Source organism: Rhizophagus irregularis, chromosome 26 (genome assembly GCF_026210795.1).
Source record: "Rhizophagus irregularis chromosome 26, complete sequence".
NCBI lineage: Eukaryota > Fungi > Glomeromycota > Glomeromycetes > Glomerales > Glomeraceae > Rhizophagus > Rhizophagus irregularis.
Genome location: NC_089454.1, coordinates 3,358,708 through 3,384,726, shown reverse-complemented (window position 1 = coordinate 3,384,726; position 26,019 = coordinate 3,358,708). Strand labels below are relative to the sequence as shown.

Genomic DNA, 26,019 nt, shown 5'->3' with positions numbered 1-26,019 from the left:
GTCATGCTGGCCCATGTTATATCTGAAATAGTAATATTATTTTTTATGTGATTCTGGTTACCAAATTTTTCAATACATCGCAGATTTAAATTTGCCCAAATATATTCTGCTATATCAAAAGTTGTGAGATTGTTTATTGCCAAATCACAGTTTATAACGCAGGCAAGTTCTGAGTTATTAGATTTGCAATATAATGATGAGCAAGGAGTTGATGTTGAAGATTCAAAGGGGAATGTTCGAGTATTGAATAATTTAACAATTGTTTTAAGGATTCATCAACATTAGAATCAGTATCAGCTGTACTAGCTGTGTCACTTGAACACGTATTTTCTGCCATTACTGGAGTAGAGTACTTTTGCAATTTGTTTTATTATTAGAAATTAACAAAGAAAGGTAAGATATAAATTTTATAAATTAAAAATTAATATCATTTTTATACTTTACCTCTAATCTAACATTATGATTCAAAACTAATTCGTATTTACTTTTATATGATTTATATAGAGACTTGTAATGCTGAAGTTCAGCCAGATTATCCTGAAAAAATAAAAATAAAAATAAAAATAAAATTACAGTTGTCCAGAAACAAAAAAAAAGACAAAAAAAAAGGTGGACAAAATTGTCTGGAAATGAAAAAAAAGTAGATAAAGTTGTTCAGACAAAAAAAAAAGCGAACAAGATGGAAAAAAAAAGTGGACAAAGTTGTCCAGACAAAAAAAAAGTGAAAAAAAAGTAGACAAAGTTGTCCAGACAAAAAAAAAGTGAAGTAAAAATGGACAAAGTTATCCAGAGACGAAAAAAAAGTGGACAAAGTTGTTCGAGACGAAAAAAAATGGATAAAAATAAAAAAAAAAGTGGACAAAGTTGTCCAGAAATGAAAAAAAAGTGGACAAAGTTGTCCAAAACCGAAAAATGAATAGAAACAAAATAAAGGGGAATGGGACAAAATTATTATCTACCTTATCGATAAATGTAAAATTTGAAAATGATTCCTCCAGATTAAAATATATACAACCTTCATTTTTTTTATATGACATTCTTACTTTATCTTGCTCGAAAGTACATGAATCAATTTTTTTATCCGTCTTTGTCCAAACAAGAGAAAGTGCTGTTGAAATTAAGCTTTTATCATTATCAGGTAAATAAACTTTTTTCCACGAATTTTTGAATTGAGAATTGAACAGGATGTTTTTGACATTTCTAATATATTTATTCAATATTTTAAAAGCTGATACTTTATTTTTTATTTTTAAAATGAAAAGGGAAGAAAGCAATTGGGATACTAAAAACTGTAAAAACTGATATTTATTTGATTGATCAAATAATAACATTTGATAACGTGATTGTTTTAACACTAGTCAAATGATGTCAAATCGGAGACCAATCAGGTGACCGAATTCCACTTGATTGGTCCCTATTTTTTTTAAAATTTTTATCAATCGGTAAACCCGATTGCTGCCAAAAGATGGCGCAAAAAGAGGATACTTGGGTACTAATCGGGATATTCAATAGAGTACAATCGGGTATTAATAGTTACCAATAGGATATTTACTGAATATTTACTATTTGACATATCAGTATACCGATTGATAACTTTTTGATTAAATGTCAATGTACTGATTGATTACTTTTCAATTAATTTATAACAACGCATTTTTATTTAAAATTATTTGAAATTTACATTAAAATTACAAAAACCAGAAATACTAATTATTAAATTATTTAAATTATTTAATAATTCCATATATATTTACTAATATTATCATTGAATTCTTATACTTTCAAAACTTTACTGATTCAAATCCAAGTCAGAATCAGAACTGATAAACCTACAAAATGAAGAAAAAATTAAATATTTTTTAAATATTAAAAGTGTTTCAAAATGAAACTTTTCAAAACTTACCATTACCGATCTAAATTCAAGTCCAAGATCAGATTAAAGCTGATGGTAACTTAAAAAATAAAAAATATTTTTAAAAAAGGTTCAAAATGAAAGTTTTCAAAACTTACCATTACTGATCCAAATCTAAGTCCAAAAATCAGTATCGTACCTACAAAGTAAAGAAAATTATTAAATATATTTTTTTTAAAAAAAATATTAAAAATTTCAAAAGTTAAGCTAAACTTTCGAAACTTACCGATCCCATATCGAAGTCTGGGATCGTTCCTAAAAAAAATTTAAAAATGGAACATTAGTAAAGTTCACTAATGTTCCTAATTTAAAAAAATTCCCCCCTCCCCTCTTTATTTACCTTCTGAGACATTTTGTCAGTTCTGAAGCATCTTGAGGGTTCTACAATAAAAAAAAAGAAAATGGAACGTTAGTAAATGACACTAACGTCCATAATTTAAAAAAAATTCCCACTTCCCTTCTTTAATTACCTTCTGAGGCGTTCCGTTAGTTCTGTGTCTGGAAGGTTAATAAAAAAAATCATTTTTTTTTTATTTTTTTTATAAAAAAAAGATCATATCTGATAATCTGTTATTCAGACTTATCGGATCATGTGATCTATCTGATATGATAATATCAAGCGGAATAGTGTCGGAATGGCAGAATCGATCCTATAAAAAATTTTACCATTATTTCTGTAAAAATGAATCTTTTATGGATCTATTCATGAAAAATATAAATAATTCGGTAAATTCCATGATATAAGGTAAAATCAAAAAATCAAAACAAACGTTCTGATAAATTTTTGCATACACAGATATGCAATTAAAGTTTCAAAGTCGAAACTTTGGGATTCCGGTATCCAAATCGGAGCTGATTTCCCTAAAAAAAAAAGAAAAAAAAACGTTATTTAAAGAACGTTTTTTTTAAAAGAGTTTCAAGTTTCGAAGTTTCATAACGTAACGAAACTTTGAAATATTGGGATTCTGGTATCCAAATCAGAACCGATTTTTCTAAAAAAAAAAGAAAAAAAATGTTATTTAAAGAACGTTTTTTTTTAAAAAAAGTTTCAAGTTTCGAAGTTTCATAACGTAACGAAACTTTGAAACATTGGGATTCCGGTATCCAAATCGGAACCATTTCCCTACAAAAAAAAATGTTAAAATAATGTTTTTTTTTAATAGTTTTGAAAAAATTATTTGAAACTAACCTATGGGATTCAGTATCCAAGTCGGAACTGATTTATTACAAAAGAAATAAAAAAAAACGTTAAAATAACATTTTTTTTAAAAAAACATTTTGAAGTTTCAAAGAAAGAAACTTTGAAACTTTGGGATTCCAGTTTCCAACTTCGGAACTGATTTCCCTGTAATAAAATAAAAAAAGAAAAGTTTCGAATTGAAACTTTCTTTTTGGGATCGGTTTCCAACTTCAGAACCGTTTCCCTACAATAAAATAAAAAAAAAACGTTTATTAACATTTTTTTAATAGTTTTGAAAAAAATTTTCAAAACTGACCTATGGGATTCAGTATCCAACTTGGAGCCGATTCCCTATAATAAAATATTAGAAAAAAAATGTTAAAAACGTTTTTTTAATAGTTTCGAAAAATTATTTTTCGAAACTAACCTATAAGATTCGCTATAACCGATTCCCTATAAATTGAATAATAAAAAAAAATGTTAAAAACGTTTTTTTAATAGTTTCAAAAAATTATTTTTTGAAACTTACCTATGGGATTCGTTATAACCGATTCCCTATAATTTTAATAGTTTTGAAAAAATTTCTTCGAAACTAACCTATGGGATTCGTTATCAAACTTCAGAACTGATTCTCTACAATAAAATGTTAAAAAAAATGTCAAAAACCATTTTTTAATAGCTTCAAATAAATGATTTTTTCAGTTTAATAAAGTTTTGAAAGTAAAATGTTTGAAACTTTTGTGGGATTCCGGTATCTAAATCAGAACCAATTTCCTAAAAAAAAAATTTTTTTAAAAGTTTCAAAAGTAAATGTTTGAAAAAAATGTTAAAGATAGTATGAAATAGTTTAATTAAGTTTCAAAAGTAAATGTTCGAAAAAAATGTTAGTGTAAATTTCAATAATATAAAATAGTTTAATTTTAGTTAATGAAAAATAGTTTATCAATAGTCTAATTGAAACAATAGAAATCAATCAGTAAATTTAAACTGAACAATAGTTATCAATCGGGTATTAACCTGATTGATACCCGATTGAAGTGTATACCAATTTCTAACTATTGAATAAATCAGGTGACCGATCAAAAAAAAAGTTACCAATTAGGTAGGTACCCGATTGGTCAGCGTTTTACCTGTGTAATACGTAATTGTATATTGTAATACATTTGATAGAATGAGTTTGATACAATCATGATATATATAATTGTTAAAATAATGTATTGATTATAGTTGAATAATCTGATATATTATTATTATTTTAATTGGATTTTGGAAATAATATTCCCGTATTCTGGTGAGAAAATTTTTTTTCGCTTTGGTGGGAATATTTTACAAAAAAAATGATTATATGAAGATGATCTACAGTCAATCATAATTTTTAACAATTTCAACTTTTTTGGTATTGATATACTTTGACATCAAAACTCTTTATTTTTGACATGAAACTTTAGTTAAGGCAGCGTGTATATTCTGGATTATTTGCAGATTTGCGAATTATTTGCAGATTATTTGCGGATTTGTGGATTATTTGCGGATTTGTAGATTATTTGCGATTGTGAATTTGCAAATAATTATTCTTCAAAATCTGCAATATTTCGCAATATCACAAATCGCAATTAATCCGCAATTAGAGTATTGCGGACATATCTTTAGTTGAGGTGTATGTTTAGAGGTTTATGTTTTTATTTTTTGCTTTTTATTTTTCTTGGTCACTTTTTTCAGTGTAACCTTATTTTCTTTGGGGAGTAGGGAATACTGGAAAATTTGATCATCATGGTAGTTTGGTGTTACTAATTTTCAAAATTGATGATCACTCGGGTGATAAGAGGGTGACAGGTTGGGTACCACAGTTTTTGTAGTATGCCGATCATGGTGGTCACATGTTGGACTATCATTGGAAACTACCCCAAAAACACCCTAAAAAATTCTGCATAAATCATGTGATTATCACATATCACATGATTGTGATAGATAATTACGTAATTAAATAAATTAAACTTTTTACAACGAAATATATTTTTTTCACTTTTCTACTTCAAATATGGATATTATAACTAGTAATTTGCAGAAATGTAAAAAATGTCAAAAAAGTTTACCTATGGAAGCTTTCATTAATGAAAACACACGCCAGTTTAAAACTTGTAATATATGTCACCATAATGCTGCTTTACAATATGAACAATCTAATCAATTTAATTCAGAACTTTTAACACTAGAAGAAATGTCAAAACAACTATTTGTAAAGATTTTAGAAATTGACACTAATGAATACTTAGAAAATGATTTAACTGGAATAGATTTTAATTGCAATATTTCAATTGATATGATAGACGATGATCCAAAAAAATTATCCAAGATGATCATTGACTTAATAAGTGAAAGTGATGGCTATTATTATATTTATAAGGATTCTTATACTTCAAAGTAGTGTTGCAGGCGAAACCAAAACTCACTTTCTGGCGAAACTTCCGAAACTTGGCGAAACTGGTTTTGCCAAAGGTGTCAAATTCCGAAACTGGTGATACTTCCGAAACCTGGCGAAACTTCTGAAATCTGGCGAAATGTCCGAAACCTGACGAAATTAAAAAAGCCATGTGTTAAACTTTAATTGGCTGTAATTTGAAAGATAATTATTCGTATCCAAGATGTAAAAGAAAACATAACGCGCATATACTATTTTATTTTCATTGTTTTTTCAATATAAATAGTATATAATTAATATGTAAATTTCAAACAATTTTAATTATAAATAAAGTAATGTTTTAATAGTTGCATTTCCTTGTTAATTTGCCGGTCATATGGAAATCACAGGTCACATGACTTATTCCTTGCTCCTCGTCATTTAACCGTCTTTAACCAATAAATAAATGCACGTAGTTCGTTTCCACTTCTATATAATAAATAAAACAAAACAAATAAATTATCATAAATAAAAATAACGTTAAATATTAATAGTTTTCCGATTTAAGTTCAAAGATAAAGCGTTTAATAATAAAATATTTGTTTTATTTTCATTTTTTTTACCTATATACATTAAATTTTAATATAATTGAGGTTTCGCCAAGTTACGGAAATTTCGCCAAGTTTCGCCAATTTCAGAAGTTTGGGCAAATTTCGCCAGGTTTCACCAGTTTTGGAATAGTTTCACCTTTTTTAGGTTTCGGTTTCGGCATTTCGCCAATCAAAAAACAGTTTTGCCCGAAACATTACTTCAAAGAAAGCATCCGATATTTTAACATTTTAATATAAATGTTCTCAATGTAAGTCTCTTGCAAAAAGACCTAAAAAAAATGAATCCATTGAAAAACAAAGAAATTAAATACCAATTGAGCGATTTAATTGCAATAGGTTGATTAAAATCAAACTTAAAATGGGAACCAATATTGCATCAGTTAATCTTCAGCATTCTATAATTCATAAACAACCTGAACGATTTGGTGTAAATGAAAATATTGAAGAAGAAATCAGAAAAAACATTCATCTTACTCCAAGTGATATTTATCGAATTCTAGAACATGATAATCCTAATTTAACACAAAAGCAAGTACATGCTTAGTGGTCAATATTAATTAAGCAAGAATACATTAGAGATGATAAAAATCAACTAAATTCAGCTGAAGTTCTTCTAAATGAATATGGATATAAAACTCTACTTAATAATACTAAAGATAGAGTTAAATATTTAAGCTTTACTACACCATTTTTTGAAAAAATGATAGAAACCCAAGAAATTGTTGTTGATGCAACATATAAGACTAATGTTTTTGGATATGAACTTTATGCTATTATTGGACAATTTGATGGTTCAGGTTTTGCAATGACTTATCTATTTGTAGAAGGAAGTAAAAAAAGTGATAGAGCACAAACTGAAATCTTGACTTTATTTTTTAGAGCATTATATGATTTAGGGATGAAAAATATTCAATTTTTTTTAACAGACAAAGATTTTGCGCAAATTTTAGCTGCACAACAAATTTGGCCACATGTCAAAATACAAATATGTCTTTAGCATATTAAAAAGGCATTAAAAAAATGCCTTTCTGATAATACACAGCCTAAGATAATAACATATAGTTCTAATTCTACACATGAAGTATTTGACTTCATTAATATTGATTTTTATCCAATAATAACAAATGAAAAAAAAAGCAAAAAGGATTTCTATTTTTGCCCTCAGGCATTATAATTAAAGATTATTGAAATTTTAGAAATACATATATATCATCATTCATTAATTCCTAATATAAATGGATATCATTTGTCAGCTGAAGAAATTTGGAGAGAGTCTGCATATGAAATATATGAATTTTGCTTTGGCAATGATTTATAAAATGTGTGGGCTTACTTGTGGACAAATGGTACAAAAAAAAAATTTGGATTTTGTGGGCCTGTTCTGCAATACCAGAAAAAATTTGCATGTTTCGTATAACAATACTTTCAGAATCTCATTGGAAAGTTATAAAACGAGATTATTTGCCCAAATTTTTTTGACCACGACTTGATTTAATAATCCATGTTCTTCTTACCCGTTTAATTCCACATCAGCAACAACAATATAATAAGTATTTATATGGACATGAAAAACCTTTTTGGCGAAAAGATTTTAAAAAGGAATGGAACAATTTGCAAAAAAAAGAAATCAATAATAAATATTTTACTGATACTGAAAAGTGGATATGTTCTTACTTGGACTTTTTAAAAAATTGATTTTTTCTTTGTAAGCATTTAATTAATGCTTTTCAATTTACAATTACTCCTTCCTTTTTTCACAAAGTTCAACGGCAAGAAATATATCCATTTATATTTTTATCAGCTGAAGGATCAATTCAAAATCCATCTTCTATTTCAAATAAAGGTAAAAGTATTATTTATATTTTGCATACTAACATTAGCAAAAAATAATTCTTTTTTTTGTTTAGATAATGTATTAAATAACATAATGAATTTAATGAATAATAATGAATATACCCAACTTATAATTGTAATTTAAAGATTACAAATTAATACTACATGAAGCATTAAGAATTGTAGAGGAACAAGAAAATATTAGTAATAAACGATGAGCACAAGCAGTTTAAATAAGTTTCAAGGGCATTAAAAATTTGGTAACTGATATTAATAAGTATGAAAGATGAATTACAAATCCACGTACTTGGAAAGATCACAATAAGCATATGATGTTTTTAAAAAAGTGATTTATTTTATAAATAAAATAGTAAATTAATTAATTATGAAATATTTGCATTTTTAAATAATTTTAACTTTTTTTAAAGGTGATTTTCAAAATAAAATGCATTAAAATATTTGAATAAAATGTTAAATATTAATATTAATTTTATTTATTTAATTACGTAATCATCTAGTATCACAATCATGTGATATGTGATAATCACATGATTTACGCAGAATTTTTTGGAGTGTTCTTGGGGTAGTTATCATTAGATTGATTTATCTAGGTAAATCTTAGGCTGATGGATCGTTCGTAATAAGGTGGATGTCCCTGTTGGGATTGCATGACATTAAAAAGTTCTCTGGGGTCTTTGTGAAATAGGTTTGTTATTCAAAGTATGTAGTCAAATAGGGGAAATTGAATTTTGTTCCTTTTTGATAGCACTAATGGTATTTGACAATAGGATTCTTTGATCTTTAAATGTAGCAGAGGGTCTCACTGGATACATATAGCATAGTCAACTTTACCTTGTTTGAGATATAACTCGGGGGAGTAGCCATAGTTATTTGTATAGAGAGAATGTTGGGTTTATAATCTTAGCATTTCTTTTTATGTATTTCTTGGAAGATTATTTGTTCTTGTATTAGTTAGTTCTGCACTTTGTTGCAGTTCTTTCTTAAATACCTGGTATTTTCTAAAGTAACTCTTAGCAAAAATTAATAAAATTCAAGCACAAGCTTTGTTAAATTAAATAGATCAACTATATTTTGCGCTATAACTTCACTAGATCCTGTTAGAATCATTTCTAAAGAGAATTCAGAAATCTCAATATTAAATGCTTTATCTGATTGCAAAGCAACCTCTTCAGTTTGTCCCTTGCATTCCATATAAGCAGATAACTCGTATCTCAAATCTTGTTCTACTTTCTGATTATAGGTGATTTTCTGATTGTTAAGCACTTGCTCGTTTGCTATAGAAGAATAACCCTGTCCATTTTTTTCATTCAAGGAAGTGGCAGAATCCAAAGAAGCTATGAGTATCTCTGAGTCCAGTTCTTTTTGGAAATCATCTTGAAGTTTCTTCTTCCGCTTCCTCTTTCTAATCTCATTGCTAACCTTTTTCTTATTTACCTCATCCAGGAAAAAGTCTAACTTTTTTTCTTCTGATAACATAGAGCTGGCAAGTACTTCTAACATTACATCATTGACTTCATGATCAGATTTACACCGCTTGAGCTGAGTCATAATGGAGTAAGATACATTAGCAGGTTTTTCAGGATAATCATCTATTTTCTTATCCTCAATTACCTTGATGTTGACACTATTTTGCTGGTTTACTACAGACTCATCAGCTAATACTGGGTTATCTATAAATAGATAACCGCACCTCTGCTATCACATCCTTATCATTCTGTGGCTATCCAGTTACTTCAGTAACACCCTGTTTCAATATTGCAAGCCTAGCTTCGAGTTTCCTAACTTTAGACTTGAGTTCAGTATTCTTAACATCACGCTTGGCATTTTTCTCCATAACCTGCTTTAGAAATTCAGCATTCCTGGCCTTAATTTCAGCTTTTTCAGTCTTAAGCTTGGCATTCTCAACTTCAAACTTAGCGATGCGTTGCTCCAATAATTTAAGCTTGGATTGCATTTTCAAAAATACTTTTTATGTACTGCACGTAACCATTCAAAATAAAAAAAAATCTCATGAACATTTTATCTATAATCACGAATCTTCAGTGCAAAAATTATCTTTTGTTTATTAATCACAAATAATACATCAGAAATTCATAAATTTTTGAAAGGGAAAAAAATGCAAATTATGCTACTATAAATTTATATCTTTTTTCATATAAGTAAGAAAACATTTCTTCTCACATTACTAGATTTAAGCTAAAATTTACTGAAAAAAGTATTTAAAAAATCTACATACAGTTAACTCTTAATATAACGAAGTTGGCATCCAGACTGATCAGGCCTTCATTATAGGAATATTCATTAATATGATAGGAAAATCTGGTATAATCCAGAAAATTTTTGTATATTATGGTATATTGTCGTATAATAATTGTATCTTATAATGCAAAAATGCAAATTACATAAAATATCTTCGTTATATTGAAAAAAAATTCGTTATAAAAGAAAATTCGTTATTAAAAGAAGCATTTTTCATATACGGTTTATAAAATTTACTTCGTTAAATGGTATATGGCATTTAATTAGTAAAATTCAGTATAATAAGATTTTTTTTCATATGTTAAAATCTGTACCATACTGAAGATCTGTTATATTGTAAAATTCGTTATATCAAAATTCATTATAAGAAGAGTTAACTGTAGATTTAATGGTTATCAAAGAAAGTGATCGCTCTGAATCAGGGACCTTTTAGGTGTAATAAAATCAAACGATCATATTTACTAGGTAAAATTAGCATATATAGATTGAAACATTTATGAACTAAATCTTCTACTTGAATAGGAGGATTTAACCTCAATTCATCACCTTAAAATTCTCTAATTTGACCTTTACATTTCTATTGATATATCTTAGAAGGTTTAGTTCATTTAAATTTTGAGCATTCTGTTCAGGTAATTTGATAGAACCAGAAATTTTTGTTGATCCAGAATCTTCACTACAATGTTTACTGATCTTATGTAACTTGGTAGTTTGCTATTTTCTGATGCCAGAAGCAAGAGGCCGCGGGCATACCTTCTGGGTCTTCTGATCCTTGTTGAGATAAAACTCAAACGTATTTCCAGTGTTTCGTTCTCGGCCATTGGTAAGATTATGTCGTCCAGTTCCTTAAGAAGTTAAAAGTCATATGAGTTCAGCTTTATTAATTAAGCAAACATTAATAGAGGCTTACCAGCTGATTTTGCTTCAGTATTATGACCCATTAATTGAGGATTAGTGCTATGACAAGCTTCGTTTTTCTGGTTATTAATATATAAAATTTCTTCGTCTTCCTCGAAAGGCTCATCAGATTCCTCCCACTTTTTCAACACGGTTAAGTTAAAATACTTTTTGCGGTCCTCCTCCAATTTCTCCTTCATTCCAGGTTTTAGCAATAATTCCAAAACCCTTTTGGGTTGTGAAGATAACGGTTTATCTGACATATTCGTTAATGAGTTTGTTAATATGATAAAAATCAGAAAGTATATCAGAAAGTTTATGAAATGATTCATTATATCAAAATGGTTCACGTAATTATGAGTCACAATCAGGTTGTGCAATGTTTGGTATGTACCGCCTAATCTAGTAACCTTTGTATTTTTACCCAAATTTTCATATGTATATAGTTAAAAAAATAAAACCGGCAAATGAACAAATACTTTAATACTCAATATATTATTGTGGAGCTTTGATTAATAGACATTTCATTTACACATATACTCTTGTTCAGGACCTAAGAAAGTCACTGTATAAGTCCTGGAAAATTGATTCACGCTGAAGCTTTATCCTTCAATTACTTGGAGTAGATCACTCTGTGAAGCGTTATTGAGCTGATCTACTATAGAGTTAGCTGTCAGGTACATCAATAGCTGATATCTCTGGTATTTTTTCCTCAAGAGAACCTCAAATGCTTCTGGTTTCTGTTTGATCTTCTTGATATCATGTCTTAGTTTTACCACTTTGGCTTTTAAGCTCAGCATTCTCACATCACGCCTGGAATTCTCTTCAATAATCTTGTTTCAGCATTCTTATCCTTAAGCCCAGTATTCTCATCACCCTCGATCTCAGCAAACTTCTTTCTGAATTTAGCATTTTCAACTAAAAGCTTGGCAATTAAACTCTCTTAATGAATCAATAGATTGTGCGATTGATAATACTCGTTTAAATAATAAAAATCATGTGTGCATTACAAATTGTAACGCCAATCATTTTTGCCAAAAAAAATTTTTATTATTACATGTGAAAAATAAATAAATGTTTGGGACTGCGTCCGTGATATATAATGTCTATACTAGTATCTATTCCTACAATTTAACTAACTACCAAACATTTACGTGACTTGGAAATTTGTCCTATGTTCTTTACAGGGTGTCTATAAAATGCATGTTTATTAATGATAAGAAAACTAAGATTGCAAGAAATAGGAACTTATAAAATAACAGATTCTTATACAATATATCTATCTAGCAATTGAGATAATTTGAGCTGTTCCTCGTCAAAAAGCTTTCTTTTCTTTTTTATATCCTTCTGACTTGCCATCCCAAAGTCAATCAGGTATATGTCATCATTATCATTAATTAAAATGTTTTCTTTCTAAATGTCATTGTGGAGGATACCACGTTTGTAGATTGCTTCTAATTCCTTAATAGCTTTCAACCTTTGACGTTTCATTATTTTTTGGTCGCTCAACATAGTGCTAATAATAGTTAAGCTAATAACGAAGCTCATGCCTCCTTCATAATATCTATAACAGACCAGCTTTGGAATATACTTGCCTTGAATATTAGCTAGATCTTTATAAATCTCTACTTCTTTCTGCATTTCTTCCAGAACATATAAAGAGGCCTTCGATAAGTCTGCACTTTTCAGAGCAATCATATCTTCACGAAATTCATATAGGAGAGTTTTTCCACTTCATCCTTTACCTAATATGCTCTTGAACTTGAAGTCTGAAAAGCTATAATTGTTCTACTTAACAGAAGTGTTAGAAGATGATTGTTGATTTGCAAAAGTGCTGGAAAATTGTTGTTGATTTAATGAGGAGTTGGACGATGATTTTGAGTGTGACCAAAGAGTACATGAATTATTGTCACCATGAGCTGACACTACTACTTGAGGATGAGGAGATTCAGGATTATCTTTTACCTGTCAAGTTAGGTAAGTATATACCTTGAATACTGGTGTGGATTTGGATTGCAATGGAAGGGCTTTTGAGATCCAAAGCTTTGCTTGTATGTTTACAGCATAGGAGCCAGTAATTATCATAAATAGCAAGAATACTGTATCTACGTTTATTTTTCCCCCATATAGTTGTAGATTTGTTAGATCACCGTTCTTTGTCTTATAAAACTCAGAAAATGTCTGTTCGCCTATATCTTCTAAAACATGCTTTCTCTTAACTTTGACCACCAATATCAATAGTTCTACGATATAGTGGCAGGTGAAATCAGGTGCGCCAGTAGTATTAGATGAACATCTTGCAAACTTATATTCTAATCTCAAAAGTCTATTTAATACCATACAAATGTTGATGTCATTAGCAACACGAACATCCTCTTCATTATCAGGAATAAGTTGTGGTCTCTTGAATTGATTCACTTTATCGAAAAAATCATCCCAAAGTTGTACACTTGTCGGCGGGTCACCAGAAACTTTTATAGAGTTCTTTAATGTGGTGCATTTTGGAAAATATGTTATGGGCGGTGGAATACATGACAATGCCTCTTCCAAGCTGGAAACTGAAAATGAATACATGTTAATATTATGAAGGCAATTGACAAAAAATTAGCCATTAAGGCGTTTTGTACAGACTGTACCAGACACTTACATGGCAATTTTACAATAACATAGATATGTTTTTTTAAAGGCGAAGTGGACCAGTAGTTTCCAATATCATTTATTGCCAACAGCTCGTCACTGTCCTTGAGTATTAGATTTCTTAATTGATCATCCTGATCGCCAGGAATCGTCACCTTCCATAACTTAATGTCTTTAACAGGAATACTGTCGAAAACAGCTTTTGGCTCTCTTTAATAACTCCTTATGATGGCTAACTAGCTTTCCCTATCAATATCTACGGCAAAAGCACTCACAGTCATATTTCCTTTGACAAGACATAGTAAAGTGATAGTGTTGTATCAGTTCTTTACACTTAAAATTATTGAGCAATTTATGTGGTTAGGTAGCAGAAGGTTTATTAATGTATAACTAGGAAACGGAAACCGTTGTAAGTCTGGAGCAAAAGATTTTGTACAAAAATCCAAATATCTTTAAAAATTCAATTTGTACAAAAAATCTGGCGTTCTAAAAAAAATAAAAAATGAAACATTAAAAACGTTTCTTTAAAGTTAAACAAATAAGAAAAGCCCCTTTTCACAATTTACCTTTAAAAGTCTGGCATATACAAAAAACCTGCGTTCGGCATTCCTAGATAAAAAAAATAAAAATGAAACATTAAAAACGTTTCTTTAAAGCAAAACAAATAAAAAACAACTTACCAGTCAAGAAATCCAGAAACCCTAGGATAAAAGTAAGAAATGAAACGTTAAAAACGTTTCTTTAAAGTCAAACAAATAAGAAAAGCCAATTTACCTTTAAAAATCTGACGTGTACAAAATCCCGTATCCCTAGAAATAATAATAAGTGAAACGTTAGAAACATTTCTTTAAAGCAAAACAAATAAAAAAACAACTTACCAGTCCAGTATATACAAGAAATCCAGAAACTCTAGGAAAAAAGTAAGAAATGAAACGTTAGAAACGTTTCTTTAAAGTTAAACAAATAAAAAACCCTCCACTTCCTAATTTACCTTTAAAGTCCAGTATGTACAAGAAATCCAGAAACCCTAGAAAAAGAATAAGAAATAAATCAAAAACATTCCTTTGAAGTCAATTAAAAAAATATATACTCACTAAATGAAACCAAACAAAAAAAGAGATTATCAGGTAATCATGTTTATCATAAACTTATTATGATTATTACACTTGTTTATTTTTGAAGTAGCACGAAATTTCAATAACACAATCTGTGCAGACCAATCAGAAATGACGCATGCGAACAAACGAACATTGCCACGTGATCCAATATGTCATTAAGGTTCATAAACATATATAGTCCTTCACTTCGCTCCAGACAATTAAACAATTATGTATTAAACAATGTATCAAAATTATCTGATCAGATGTGTTGTATAGTGCTGTACATCGGCATATACTTCCAAACATGAATAAAGAATTTCACTTGATAAAACTATTACTTTTTAACTTTAAAATAAAAACTTTATTTATTCCCTTACTACAAGAACATTGACCTATATTTATAATAAATTATATATATACTGATAAATTCAACATGTTTAATATATCTATTATGACTAACATGTTTAATATGTTGATCATGTCCAACATGTTAATTAGGTTTGACATGTTAATCATGTTTGGCATATTAATTATGTTTGATATGTTAATCATGTTAAACATTTGCAACATCGATCAATTTCAGAGTGGTATATAATGATCACATGACAATAGACATGTTTTCGGCTTATATAGTATTTTTTGCAGAATATTATTGGTGCAAACTGGTATAAGTGAGGACAAGAATTTAGTTCCAAAGGAACCCTGAAGCAGGGTATATGTGAGAAATTATTCTGTTTTACAAGAAACCTGCTGTGCGATCAGTCACATTGCATCATAGGTGCAACAATCGCCTAATCATTATGCCCCACCAACTGTAATCACTTATCACCTGACGTTTTTTTATATAGGCTAGATTGGTTCAGATAAAAATGTTAGATTTATAGTATCCTGATATTACATGGACTGCATCATTACATGTGATCCATTTCTCTGTCATGTACTGGTAAAATAATACTTTATTTATAAAATAAAAAACGTTGCTGGAAGTTGGTCTATAATACATAAAATTTAGCCGTTAAGGCACTTCGCACTCGTGGTTAAGGCCTATCACTATTACATGATGTGAATAAAAAAATCTAATTATCTTTGTTTAATACCTCTGGCATCCTTTCAGCGGGAGGGTACACGATAACATTGATTTTCTTTTCACTACCAAAGATACGTTGGAGTTGTATAGGAAAATGAGTAAAAATGGTGTCTTGCAATTCCATTCTTATTGCACCTTCTATTTCAAATTCACTGATGTTTAAGTCATTGATTATGATACTATCAGCTATAGATGCGACCCTATATAAAGCCGAATTGGTCAAATCTATACTTCTCAGTAGAATTAAAAAGTCAATGTTAAAATATTATGGCATAGCCAAAAATAATTACATCAGTACAAATGTTTACTAATAAAACATATAATTACAGTGAATTACGGCATTTTAATTACGTCTGTCATAATTCAAAAATTCAATTCTGCTGATAAGTATAGTCAAATCTATATCTTGAAATCGATCTAGATGACAGGTTCTGATTGCCTTTGTAAGAGAAGAGACTCTATTGTTGTTAGCGTTAGATATTGTTACTTCAAAAATATTGTTCACTTCCTCATCAGAAATGAGACAGTTGAGAGTAATATCTCCACAGCGAGAAGCTTGTCAAGCTTGTCAGGAGTTTTAGTCTTATCAGATTCCTTGGTTTTATCAGACATCTTGCTTTCTTAAATACAAGACCCATAGTGAGAAAAATTCGTTTGGTCCCAGAGGGACCCTCCCATACATACATAATTTAAGGCATATACATACCTTATTTTGCATTATTTTTACAAGAATATTTTTGCGAAAAGTTGGCTGAACTTTCACATACCTCAACATGCTTTATATATTGCTGGAAAAAAGTTAAGGAGGTATGAAGTATAATTAGTATTATCGTCTGATGCCAAGAGTCCCTTGAAAGCACATGTAAACAGAATCCTCTTACCTTTTTATATGGAGATCTACCAGAAAGACGCAAAGATAGTTAGTTCTTGTAGATCTTGAAATCCTAAAATCCTCAGCTTTTTATAACATATACAGTCAACTCTCGATATACCGAAGTCGCCGTTCAAGACTAAAACTTCGGTATATAGTGATCTTTGGTATATCAAATTTTTTTATATACCGAAGTTTATATAATTTTTTTAGAAAACTTCGTTATATTAAGATTAAAATCATGTGACTTTATTATACTATGAAAATCGTTACATATTTTACGTTTAACAAATTTTACAAATCACTTGTTACTAATCCAATTATCTAACGTTCATATCTTTTAAAGAAGCTAAAGCAGCTAAATATTTAACTTCAAAGTAACGTTAATACTGAAAAATAAAAATGAGAGAATAAAGTTGTGAAAGTTACGCAAATTAAACATCATTTGATCATATAATTTTGATCTTCGGTATAACGAACTTATTTTTATTATATACTATTATAAACGGTAAAAATGAAAACTTCGGTATAATGTTATATAAAATTTTATAGTAAAATCGGTATATCAAAAGATTTTAATTATTAATGAAAATGGTTATACAAAAATCTTCGGTATATGGTGATCTTTGGTATATCGTGGCTTCGGTATATCGAGAGTATACTGTATATGCTTTTGCTGTCAGTATTTACTTTTACAGTAAGTCCTGTGTTGCAACTAGACCTCTTTTCACATTTTCTCACATTTGTTTAGGGAAAAATAAAGAGCAAAAGTTAATAATATCACTGGTCAAAATTATTACTATCAGGTACTTATCGGGTACCTGATATGTGTACAATATATGTGATATATGTGTATGATATTTAATAATGCTACATATATCAGGTACCCGATATGTGTAGTAGAAATGTAGAAAAACAGTGACACATCATGTAAATATCACATATACATCTTACACATATCGGGTAGTTAAATATCGGTCATATATCATAGACTTATTGGGTACCTAATATATTATGATATATATCTTTTTCAACTCCATTGCTACTTATACACATGGCATTATTCGGGATAATCCCTCTTCTTCTCATGCTGAAGCTGCTGCTATCTACGCAGTTTTAACCATCTCTTCTCGCGACTCAGAAGTTACTATTTATACTGATTCGCAAACTGCCATTGATGGCCTTCAAGGTTGTTCTTCTTCTGCCTATTTTAATAGCTGGCTTTATTATAAGACTATGAATTTTGAACTATGGGCTATTATTGAGCAAACCATTTTGTCCAAGAATTTGACTGTTTTTTCAGTCAAAGTCAAAGCCCACTCCAGCAACTATTTAAATGACTTTGCCGACTTCTTGGCCAATACTGCTCATACCTCTTCATCCAGTATTTTGATTTCTGGCTTGGATCTGGCCTCTGCCCATGATTTTGTCTTAACCTATGATAATGATGTCGTCTGCGAATCCAATCCGAGATATCTTCTCAAGTAATACTATCAAACGCAGTTGATGCGTGATTTATTACATTTAACGCGTTTTCACTTCACTTTTTTATTATCATCTAATATAGATTATATTGTTGATTGGGATCTTACTTGGTTTACTTTGAAATTTGAACCTTCTCATGACGCATCTTTTACTTATGAACATGCATCATGGCACCATACCTTCAAATTTAAACTTTTCTTGAATGAATTACCCACGTTGAAAAAGCTTAAAAAAGCATGCCCAGACTTATACATGGACGAATTAACTTGCCGTTCCTGTATCGACTGCATGGAAGACTTAATGCACCTTTTTATGTGCAAAAGATGTCGTTTGCCTATGCAACAAATTCTCCAATCTTATCAAAATCATTTGATTTCTAAAATTCAAGAAGCTGAAAATTTGGCTAACATTGATCCCACTCCGTTTATTACTAAACTCACCTCTCTTTCATGCCGGTCCTTTTCTTCTACAAATTGGTCTTCTTACGCTCTTGTCTGTGGTTGCTTACCTAAACACTTTGTCAACTTATTTATCGACTTGTCTAATTCTCGATATTCTGCGATAAAGGTTATCGCGGCTACTATCCATAACAATTTTGTTTAAAAATTTAGAAGACGAATTTGGAATCTGCGTTCTTATAACACTTATCAATGGAAACATGCGATGAATATTACTTATAAGTTGAAAACTACTTCGAGGCCATCTAATTTGCCACTGTCAAAGTATATACCCTACTCATCTTTACCACCACTGACTATATACGATTCACGTGACTCTAGAACCGATTGGTTGAAGAACTCGATGAAATATGGTTTGCCTTGGTTTAATCACTTTTTGGGTTTTATAGGTCGTCTAACGGTGCTACTTAATAACAGCTTTTAGCAGGATGGAGTGTCAGGACCCTGAAAAATACATAAAAAGGTCACATTTGAGTTTGCTTAAAAAGAATCTAAATTTTTATGAAAATCTTGCCTTTTTTAGATAGTACCGGCCTAAATTTTATTGTCCGTTTTGATACTGACCAGCATTATCATAATTCCGGCCCTGAAAAGTTGCTTATTTTAGGCCAAAATCTTGCCGATTATTTATGACCTCCATATGTATTTTTCAGGGTCCTGGAGTGTCGATTTTTATAGTGGATGCGCTATTCATTATTTTATTAGCATAGTTGCTTCTACTTTGGTTGAAATATATCAAGGGGAAAGATCTGGGAAAATTTAGTGTAATGCGATTTTTCTTTTTTTTAGATTAATTTTTTACTTTATTTTTTCTTAAGAGACTATATAGCTTTGTTTTTAGTTAGTTTTATTTGTTTATTTTTCCTTTTATTTTGTTTATAAATTGTAATGTTCGAATAAATTTAATAAAGATAAAGGCTACTATGCCACATTTGCCTATGATATATATCATATACATACTCTCTCCTGAAAATCTTCAGACCGAAATTTTTCTGATAAAAAATTTTTCAAAAACAATACAAACTACTAATAAAAATTTATATTCTCAACCTAAAGTTCTCTACTATATCTGGTAACTATACCAAGAGAGGCCATGGAAATCATAACCCCGTCAGTAATTTTTTTAGGGTACGGATCCTCAAAGATTCTGAAAATCTCATAATTAATGAGGATCCTTAAGAAATCTTTCCCACCCACGAGGATTCCATAATGAAAATAATTTTAGAAAACCTTAAGGGTTTTATAATTACCAATAAAGAATCCTTAAGGACTTATTTTATATTATATTTTAATGATTTATTTTAACGTATCATTTATTATAAATTTAATTACATTATCGTTTAAAATCTACATAATATTAATGCTATAGCTTATAATTAATTGAACTCTTCTAATTTTATTATCCAAATATCTAATTAAAGCTAATTTCTAAAGAATTGTTATCAATTCGTTGATATTTATGATTTTGATTGTCGATATTATTAATTTCACGACTCCTTTTTTGGTTTTCATTTATCATATCATCGTTATCTTCATTAGAATTGTCTAAATCTTCATTGTTATCCAAATTATCACCTGAACTTTCGTTACCATCCGATTCTTCAGAAGTATTAAGATAATTTTCTCCTAACTTTTCTTGTCTAATGGATTTAATTGTACTTGAAGTTATTTCTTCTGAATTACAAATACAGCTCTATTATTTGATATTTAAGTAAATAATAATTAAAAAAATTCAAAAATAAAAAATTAAATCCACCCAATATATATTAAAACGATTATGAAGAGCATTGTCACTAACAGAAATTTTTGGGTGTTTTGGATTAAGTACAATTTCACAAATGGCCAAAGTGAAAGCAGTATCTTTTTTTGTTGTATTCTTTTTTCCCCAGGCCTTTTTCTTAATTGCCTCAACGTATGGAAGGTTATTATCATCATCAGCTTTAAATAAACATTTAAATGCTTGCTTTGTCTTTTTAGAATTTTTAAATGCGCGAATATCATCAACCCCCGCCGAAGTGTTAATACGTGTTAAATTCTTTTTGCCAAATATATCAAACATCGCAGATCTAACGTCCTTAGCCTTATCACATCGACAAGCTTTAATTACTTCATGACACTAATAAAACATATATTAGTAAATAATATAATAATTAAATAACAATAAATAAAAATAAACAAAGAAACTTATAACTTACTAAAGGTCCAATACGCCCAGAATAGATATGTATCCATTGAGATCCATGTCGTTCAACATATCCTGGCTTTTCTTGTTCAAGTGTTCCTTTAACACACTTTTTAAACTCTATGTCATCAGGGAATAACCCAAGAAGAGGCAGCTGAATCTTACATATTCTTGATGCTAAATTCTACAATAAAGTAATAACATAAATAATTTCATATAAATAAATTCACATAACGATAATAATTAATAAACTTACCTTCCAATAAGAATCGTCAGGAATCATAAGTTGATCGATTTTTTCTGAAATATCATCTATTTTTTTCTGAACTTCTTTTTGAAACGACTTATGCATCACTTTAGTCTCGTGAATTGCTTTAAATATCTCCTTGTTTTGTTCTAAAGATCTTTTCAATCCATCAATCAGCTGTTGGTAAAATATGATGTTTGCTGTAATGATAATATATTAATTTCATGAGGTAAGGTTACAATCAATACAAATATTTTTATACCATCCGATGCATCCGATGATCGTATAACGGATGTATCTGATGCAGCATTGGAAAGAGCTGTAAATGCAGCTTTATCAGAATTATCGATTGAATCATGTTGATCTTGTGTATCTAAAGTTGCCTGCCAAAACTCAATAGGCCAATGTCGAAATGTCGAAATTAAAATATGTCGAAATGCCGAATTGTCGAAATAGTTTCGACATGTCGAAATTGTCGAAATGTCGAAACTAGTTTCGGCATGTCGAAATTGCCGAAATTGTACGAAATTGCTGAAATAGTTTCGACATGTCAAAATTATCGAAACTAAATTTACTAATAAATTAACTTTATTTATATTATAAATTTATTATACGGCTAATACAAATTTATTTAATGAAAAAAAATATAAAAATTTTTATTATATTACTAATTAATTATAGATTATTTAATTATTTATTGATGTACAATGAATTAAGTTTTAGAACGATGTCTGACAACCCTATAAAAAAGAATAAAAAGAAATATTAATAATATTTCTTAAATAAAAAATACGAAAAAACCCTTTCTGGTTCCTTTTTACCTAATTTAAAGTTTGGTTGTAATATTTGTCTAGTAACCCTACAAAAAGGAAAAAGAGACGTTATTAACGTTCATATACAATAAAAAAAAACTTATAAAATACGTTTTCTAACCTACCATTTCGTGAATTTCAAATACAAAAACTGTTCCTAAAGAAAAATAAAAAAAGAAAAAGGAACATTAGTTACGTTCTTACAATAAGAAAAATACAACTTCCCCTTCTATAACTTACCATTTCGTCATTTCAAGACAGGAGCCGTTCTTATTTCCTAGAGAAAAAAGAGGAACGTTAGTAATGTTCCAAAAATAAAATAAAATACATTATCCCCTCCCAACTTACATTTCCAGTATTCCAGTTCAAAATCTTAAGTCCGGAAGCTTTATTTAACAAAAAATAATCGGTTTAAAACTGTTTTCTTTAAACAAAATTTTTTTAAAAATAAAAGACTAACAGTTTAAAACCCATTTTAAAAAAATAAAAAATAACGGTTCAAAGAACCGGTCTTCTTTTTAAAAAAATAAAATAATTTAAATGAAATAATAAAATAATAGTTTTAAAAACTCAAAAAATAAAAAGATCGATTATCAATTTTATCAATTGATCGATAAATCAGTTCAGAATTCGTATAACTGATATATACTGACATACGTTTATTATAATTTTTTACTTCGTAGTAATTGTCTAGTACCCACATTTTTTAAGAATCGAAGAAATAAAAAAGTGAAATAAAAAAATTCAGTTTAAAAGAACTGAAAGAGAATTTATTTTTAATAAAAAAAATGTTTTCCAAAAAAAACTGAAAGATATTGTGAATAATATATCAGACTTCATGTTTGATAACGGTAAAATTTTTTAGCCTTTATATTTAATACTTGTTTTATTAATAAGCAATTTCTAAGTTGATTCTATTATTTTTTTTTAAACAGAATAAATCATCTAACCTCGATAATTAGTGTAAGTGATGATTTATTGTTGGTTTATATTTTATACACAATTAATTTCGATTACATGTATACTAATTATTGTAAATGTTTAACGATTTTACAATTATCATTACTATTATTACTATTATTACTATTAACAATATAATTATCGTTAATTCTCAAACTCTTCTGCCAAATCATCAACATTAAAATTTAATATACCCCTCCCCACTACCTCATTATCATCTTGATTATTTCCATTCACATTACCATTTATTTCATCTTCCTCCTCTTCTGGAAACTCTCCAAAATTTTCTAATCCACTTAAAATTCTTGGGTTGAACAGATCTAATGTATTTTCGATCCATACCATTACTTTATGATTTGGAATTATGTGTCCATCGGTTGTTCTTTGTACACCTTGATTCTCTTCTAGCATGGTTTCATCATCATCTTCTTCAAGCTCTGGCCGTTCTGCTAAGGTTTCATTTATAATATTATTTAATTCGCTATCACTAAATTTCTGCGAATTTTTTTTAATACCTTTTCCATAAAAAGCTAGTTCGTGAGATGCATTTGATCTATAATATGTTATTAATTTTAACATTGATTCTAATCGCTCTACACCAAGTTTGAGACGCCTTTTGTTTGAGAGCCAACCACAAATTGAAAATCCACGCTCACAGCTGGCACTATTAGGGCAGACCGAAAATAAGTGAATTGCAAGTTGTTGTAAATAAGGTGGTTCTAATTCTATACTTGACCACCACTTAATTGGGTTATCTATTCCCTCTGTATATGGTTGATCAAAAGGACTTTCTTTATTTTTATATTTCAATAAATGAGAGCAAAAAGTACGAGCTTTAGCCAAATCCATCCCTAATTTTTGTGCTATTACTCCAGCATATTTAACTATTCGCGTCCAAATTCCATGTTTAGGGGTTCAGCTAATTAAATATATTTAATTTTAGTATTATTTAATATTTTAATTATTATATAGTAAGTCAAAATAATAATAAATAAAATAAATCAATACTTCGGAAAAGAGGGTTCAAAAAAAATGCCAACAAGTAATCATTATCATCAAATTCGTTGAAACGTGCATTAATTTTTTTAATACAATAATTACGAAATTCTGAATAAAATTGACGTGGTAATTTTTTTATTGCAAGAGAAATTCGAGCTAATTCTAAGTAACAATCACTTAAATCTGCTTCTCTCCTTTCTAACGCTAATACAGCTTTACACAATGGATTTAGAACAAATCCAAGAACCTTCAACTCATTAAAAAAATTCCACGAACAAATGATAGGTTTAATTTTATCATTTGTTAATAAATCTGAGTGATTGGCTGCCATCTATAGAAAAATTTATTAATCATCATATAATAATAGTATAAATAATAAAATTAGGTTTACTTACATTTTCTAGAACAGCTTTCACTCTCAAAACATCGTCAATGCTTTTATAAGCAGTCGTCCATCTTGTTTTGCAGTAAAGCACGATCACACCACCTTTAATATTCATTGTGTTTAAAAGTTCCCGGAACTTAGCACCTAATTTTTTTTGTAAAAAAAAAAGAAATTCAATTTAGCAAATTATTAAAATAAAATTATTACATTTAGGTTTAAAAATTTTTACCTGCTCTAGCATTATTTCTAAAGAATGTTGCTAAAATATTCACTTTTTTTAGGAGCTTATCAGCAAATGGATGTTGAACTATGTCACATGACATTAAATTTATATAGTGTGAAATGCACCGAACATTCATTATGTTTGGAAATTTTTTTTCAGTTAATTCACGTGCTTTTCGAACATTAGATCCATTGTCACTGACAATAGCTGAAAATTTTGATACTCCAACTCGATTGATAACATCTTCAATCTTTTCCGCAATATATTCCCCTGTGTGTGAATCACTAGATAGATCAGAAAGTTGAAATATATATTCTTTCCTATTTGGAGTTAGTATAGTAAAATTCCATATAGATCTATGGTTAGGAGATGACCACCCGTCTAAAGCTAATATTAAAAATTAAATATAAATTAAATATATCAACAAATTTTCATCAAGAATTTTTTTTAAGTAAAATACCTAGTGTTAAATTGTCTGACATTTGCAATTCTTTATAAATTTTAGAATTAACATTCCCTAATTCATCTTCAAATAAGCGATTGGCCAATAGTTCCCGAGATGGAAGGTCATATGCAACATTAAGTTCATTGATAAAATCTATAAAAAATGGTAATTCTACTACACGAAAAGATATTCCACAACATACAAAGAACTTTAACAAAGCTCTGTTGATCCTATCAATTCTTCCTTGAGGAAGTGGTTCATCAGTATCGTGATAATCATATAAAGATGTTTGATTAGAAAATTTTCTTTTTTTATTATTATTGTCCGCTTTCTCTTCAAATACTTTTTGATACTTTCGAATTAAATGAGGTGGGGCATTAAGACAATGGTTTGCAATATGTCCCTATAATGTAGACACATCATCTCTGCTAAAAACTTTTTCACAAAATTTACAAGTTTCACTTGCATGCCCTTCTGAATCACGCTCGCCTTGCGTATAATGCTCCCATACTTCATTCTGCGGGCGGCCTCCTTTACGTTTATTAGTAGTCATTTTTATAGAAAATAAAAAAATTTTTTTTGTCAAAAAATGACGCGTTGTGAAAAACGGATTTTGGGATGACGATTTTTAATCTAATTAACATTGCAGAATTTTCTTAACCGAAAGAGATGATTAAAATAGTTGAAATTACACAGAACATCTCATGATAGGCAACCCTCATTATCTTTATACTTATAAGTTAAAATATCACTCTCGTGATATATAAAATAAGATTATGATCAACTAATAAAGTTTATAGGCAAATAGATTGATTATAATTTGTAACAACCCATACTAAATAGTATATATTTAAAATTTTCGTAAATATTTATGCAAATGACGTGCATTTTTTGCGAGAAGGGAAACCTTGGAAATAAGGAAATGGACGAACAGCTGACGGCCCATTCACACATTTATATTTTTTAAAAAAAAATACATAAAATCTTTTTTTTTATAAAACCCCTTAGTCAAATGAA

The 26,019-nt window shown here is 29.0% G+C and overlaps 8 protein-coding genes across 8 annotated transcripts; 1 reads left to right on the top strand and 7 right to left on the bottom strand.

The window, feature by feature from the left end:
• Window positions 1–151: 151 nt before the first annotated feature.
• On the bottom strand, window positions 152–1,037 carry OCT59_017897 (uncharacterized protein; the record flags this gene model as incomplete). Its single annotated transcript, XM_066137794.1, has 3 exons — window positions 152–352; window positions 445–537; window positions 960–1,037. The coding sequence occupies 3 exons, from the start codon at window positions 1,035–1,037 to the stop codon at window positions 152–154; spliced, it is 372 nt and encodes a 123-aa protein (XP_066004336.1).
• Window positions 1,038–5,130: 4,093 nt separating this feature from the next.
• Window positions 5,131–5,517, top strand: OCT59_017896 (uncharacterized protein; the record flags this gene model as incomplete). Its single annotated transcript, XM_025327270.2, has 1 exon — window positions 5,131–5,517. One exon carries the CDS (start codon window positions 5,131–5,133, stop codon window positions 5,515–5,517), a length of 387 nt encoding a protein of 128 aa, XP_025172191.2.
• Window positions 5,518–8,975: 3,458 nt separating this feature from the next.
• Window positions 8,976–9,503, bottom strand: OCT59_017895 (uncharacterized protein; the record flags this gene model as incomplete). The annotated part of the gene is made up of 1 exon (XM_066137793.1): window positions 8,976–9,503. The coding sequence occupies one exon, from the start codon at window positions 9,501–9,503 to the stop codon at window positions 8,976–8,978; it is 528 nt and encodes a 175-aa protein (XP_066004335.1).
• Window positions 9,504–10,928: 1,425 nt separating this feature from the next.
• OCT59_017894 (uncharacterized protein) lies at window positions 10,929–11,374 on the bottom strand (the record flags this gene model as incomplete). The annotated part of the gene is made up of 2 exons (XM_025329343.2): window positions 10,929–11,059; window positions 11,125–11,374. 2 exons carry the CDS (start codon window positions 11,372–11,374, stop codon window positions 10,929–10,931), a joined length of 381 nt encoding a protein of 126 aa, XP_025172190.2.
• A 1,150-nt stretch (window positions 11,375–12,524) lies between these two features.
• On the bottom strand, window positions 12,525–12,809 carry OCT59_017893 (uncharacterized protein; the record flags this gene model as incomplete). The annotated part of the gene is made up of 1 exon (XM_066137792.1): window positions 12,525–12,809. One exon carries the CDS (start codon window positions 12,807–12,809, stop codon window positions 12,525–12,527), a length of 285 nt encoding a protein of 94 aa, XP_066004334.1.
• A 90-nt stretch (window positions 12,810–12,899) lies between these two features.
• Window positions 12,900–13,685, bottom strand: OCT59_017892 (uncharacterized protein; the record flags this gene model as incomplete). Its single annotated transcript, XM_066137791.1, has 2 exons — window positions 12,900–13,076; window positions 13,221–13,685. 2 exons carry the CDS (start codon window positions 13,683–13,685, stop codon window positions 12,900–12,902), a joined length of 642 nt encoding a protein of 213 aa, XP_066004333.1.
• Window positions 13,686–20,160: 6,475 nt separating this feature from the next.
• On the bottom strand, window positions 20,161–21,283 carry OCT59_017891 (uncharacterized protein; the record flags this gene model as incomplete). The annotated part of the gene is made up of 4 exons (XM_066137790.1): window positions 20,161–20,442; window positions 20,548–20,865; window positions 20,945–21,115; window positions 21,188–21,283. 4 exons carry the CDS (start codon window positions 21,281–21,283, stop codon window positions 20,161–20,163), a joined length of 867 nt encoding a protein of 288 aa, XP_066004332.1.
• Window positions 21,284–23,094: 1,811 nt separating this feature from the next.
• OCT59_017890 (uncharacterized protein) lies at window positions 23,095–23,799 on the bottom strand (the record flags this gene model as incomplete). The annotated part of the gene is made up of 2 exons (XM_066137789.1): window positions 23,095–23,399; window positions 23,682–23,799. 2 exons carry the CDS (start codon window positions 23,797–23,799, stop codon window positions 23,095–23,097), a joined length of 423 nt encoding a protein of 140 aa, XP_066004331.1.
• Between the last annotated feature and the right edge of the window lie 2,220 nt (window positions 23,800–26,019).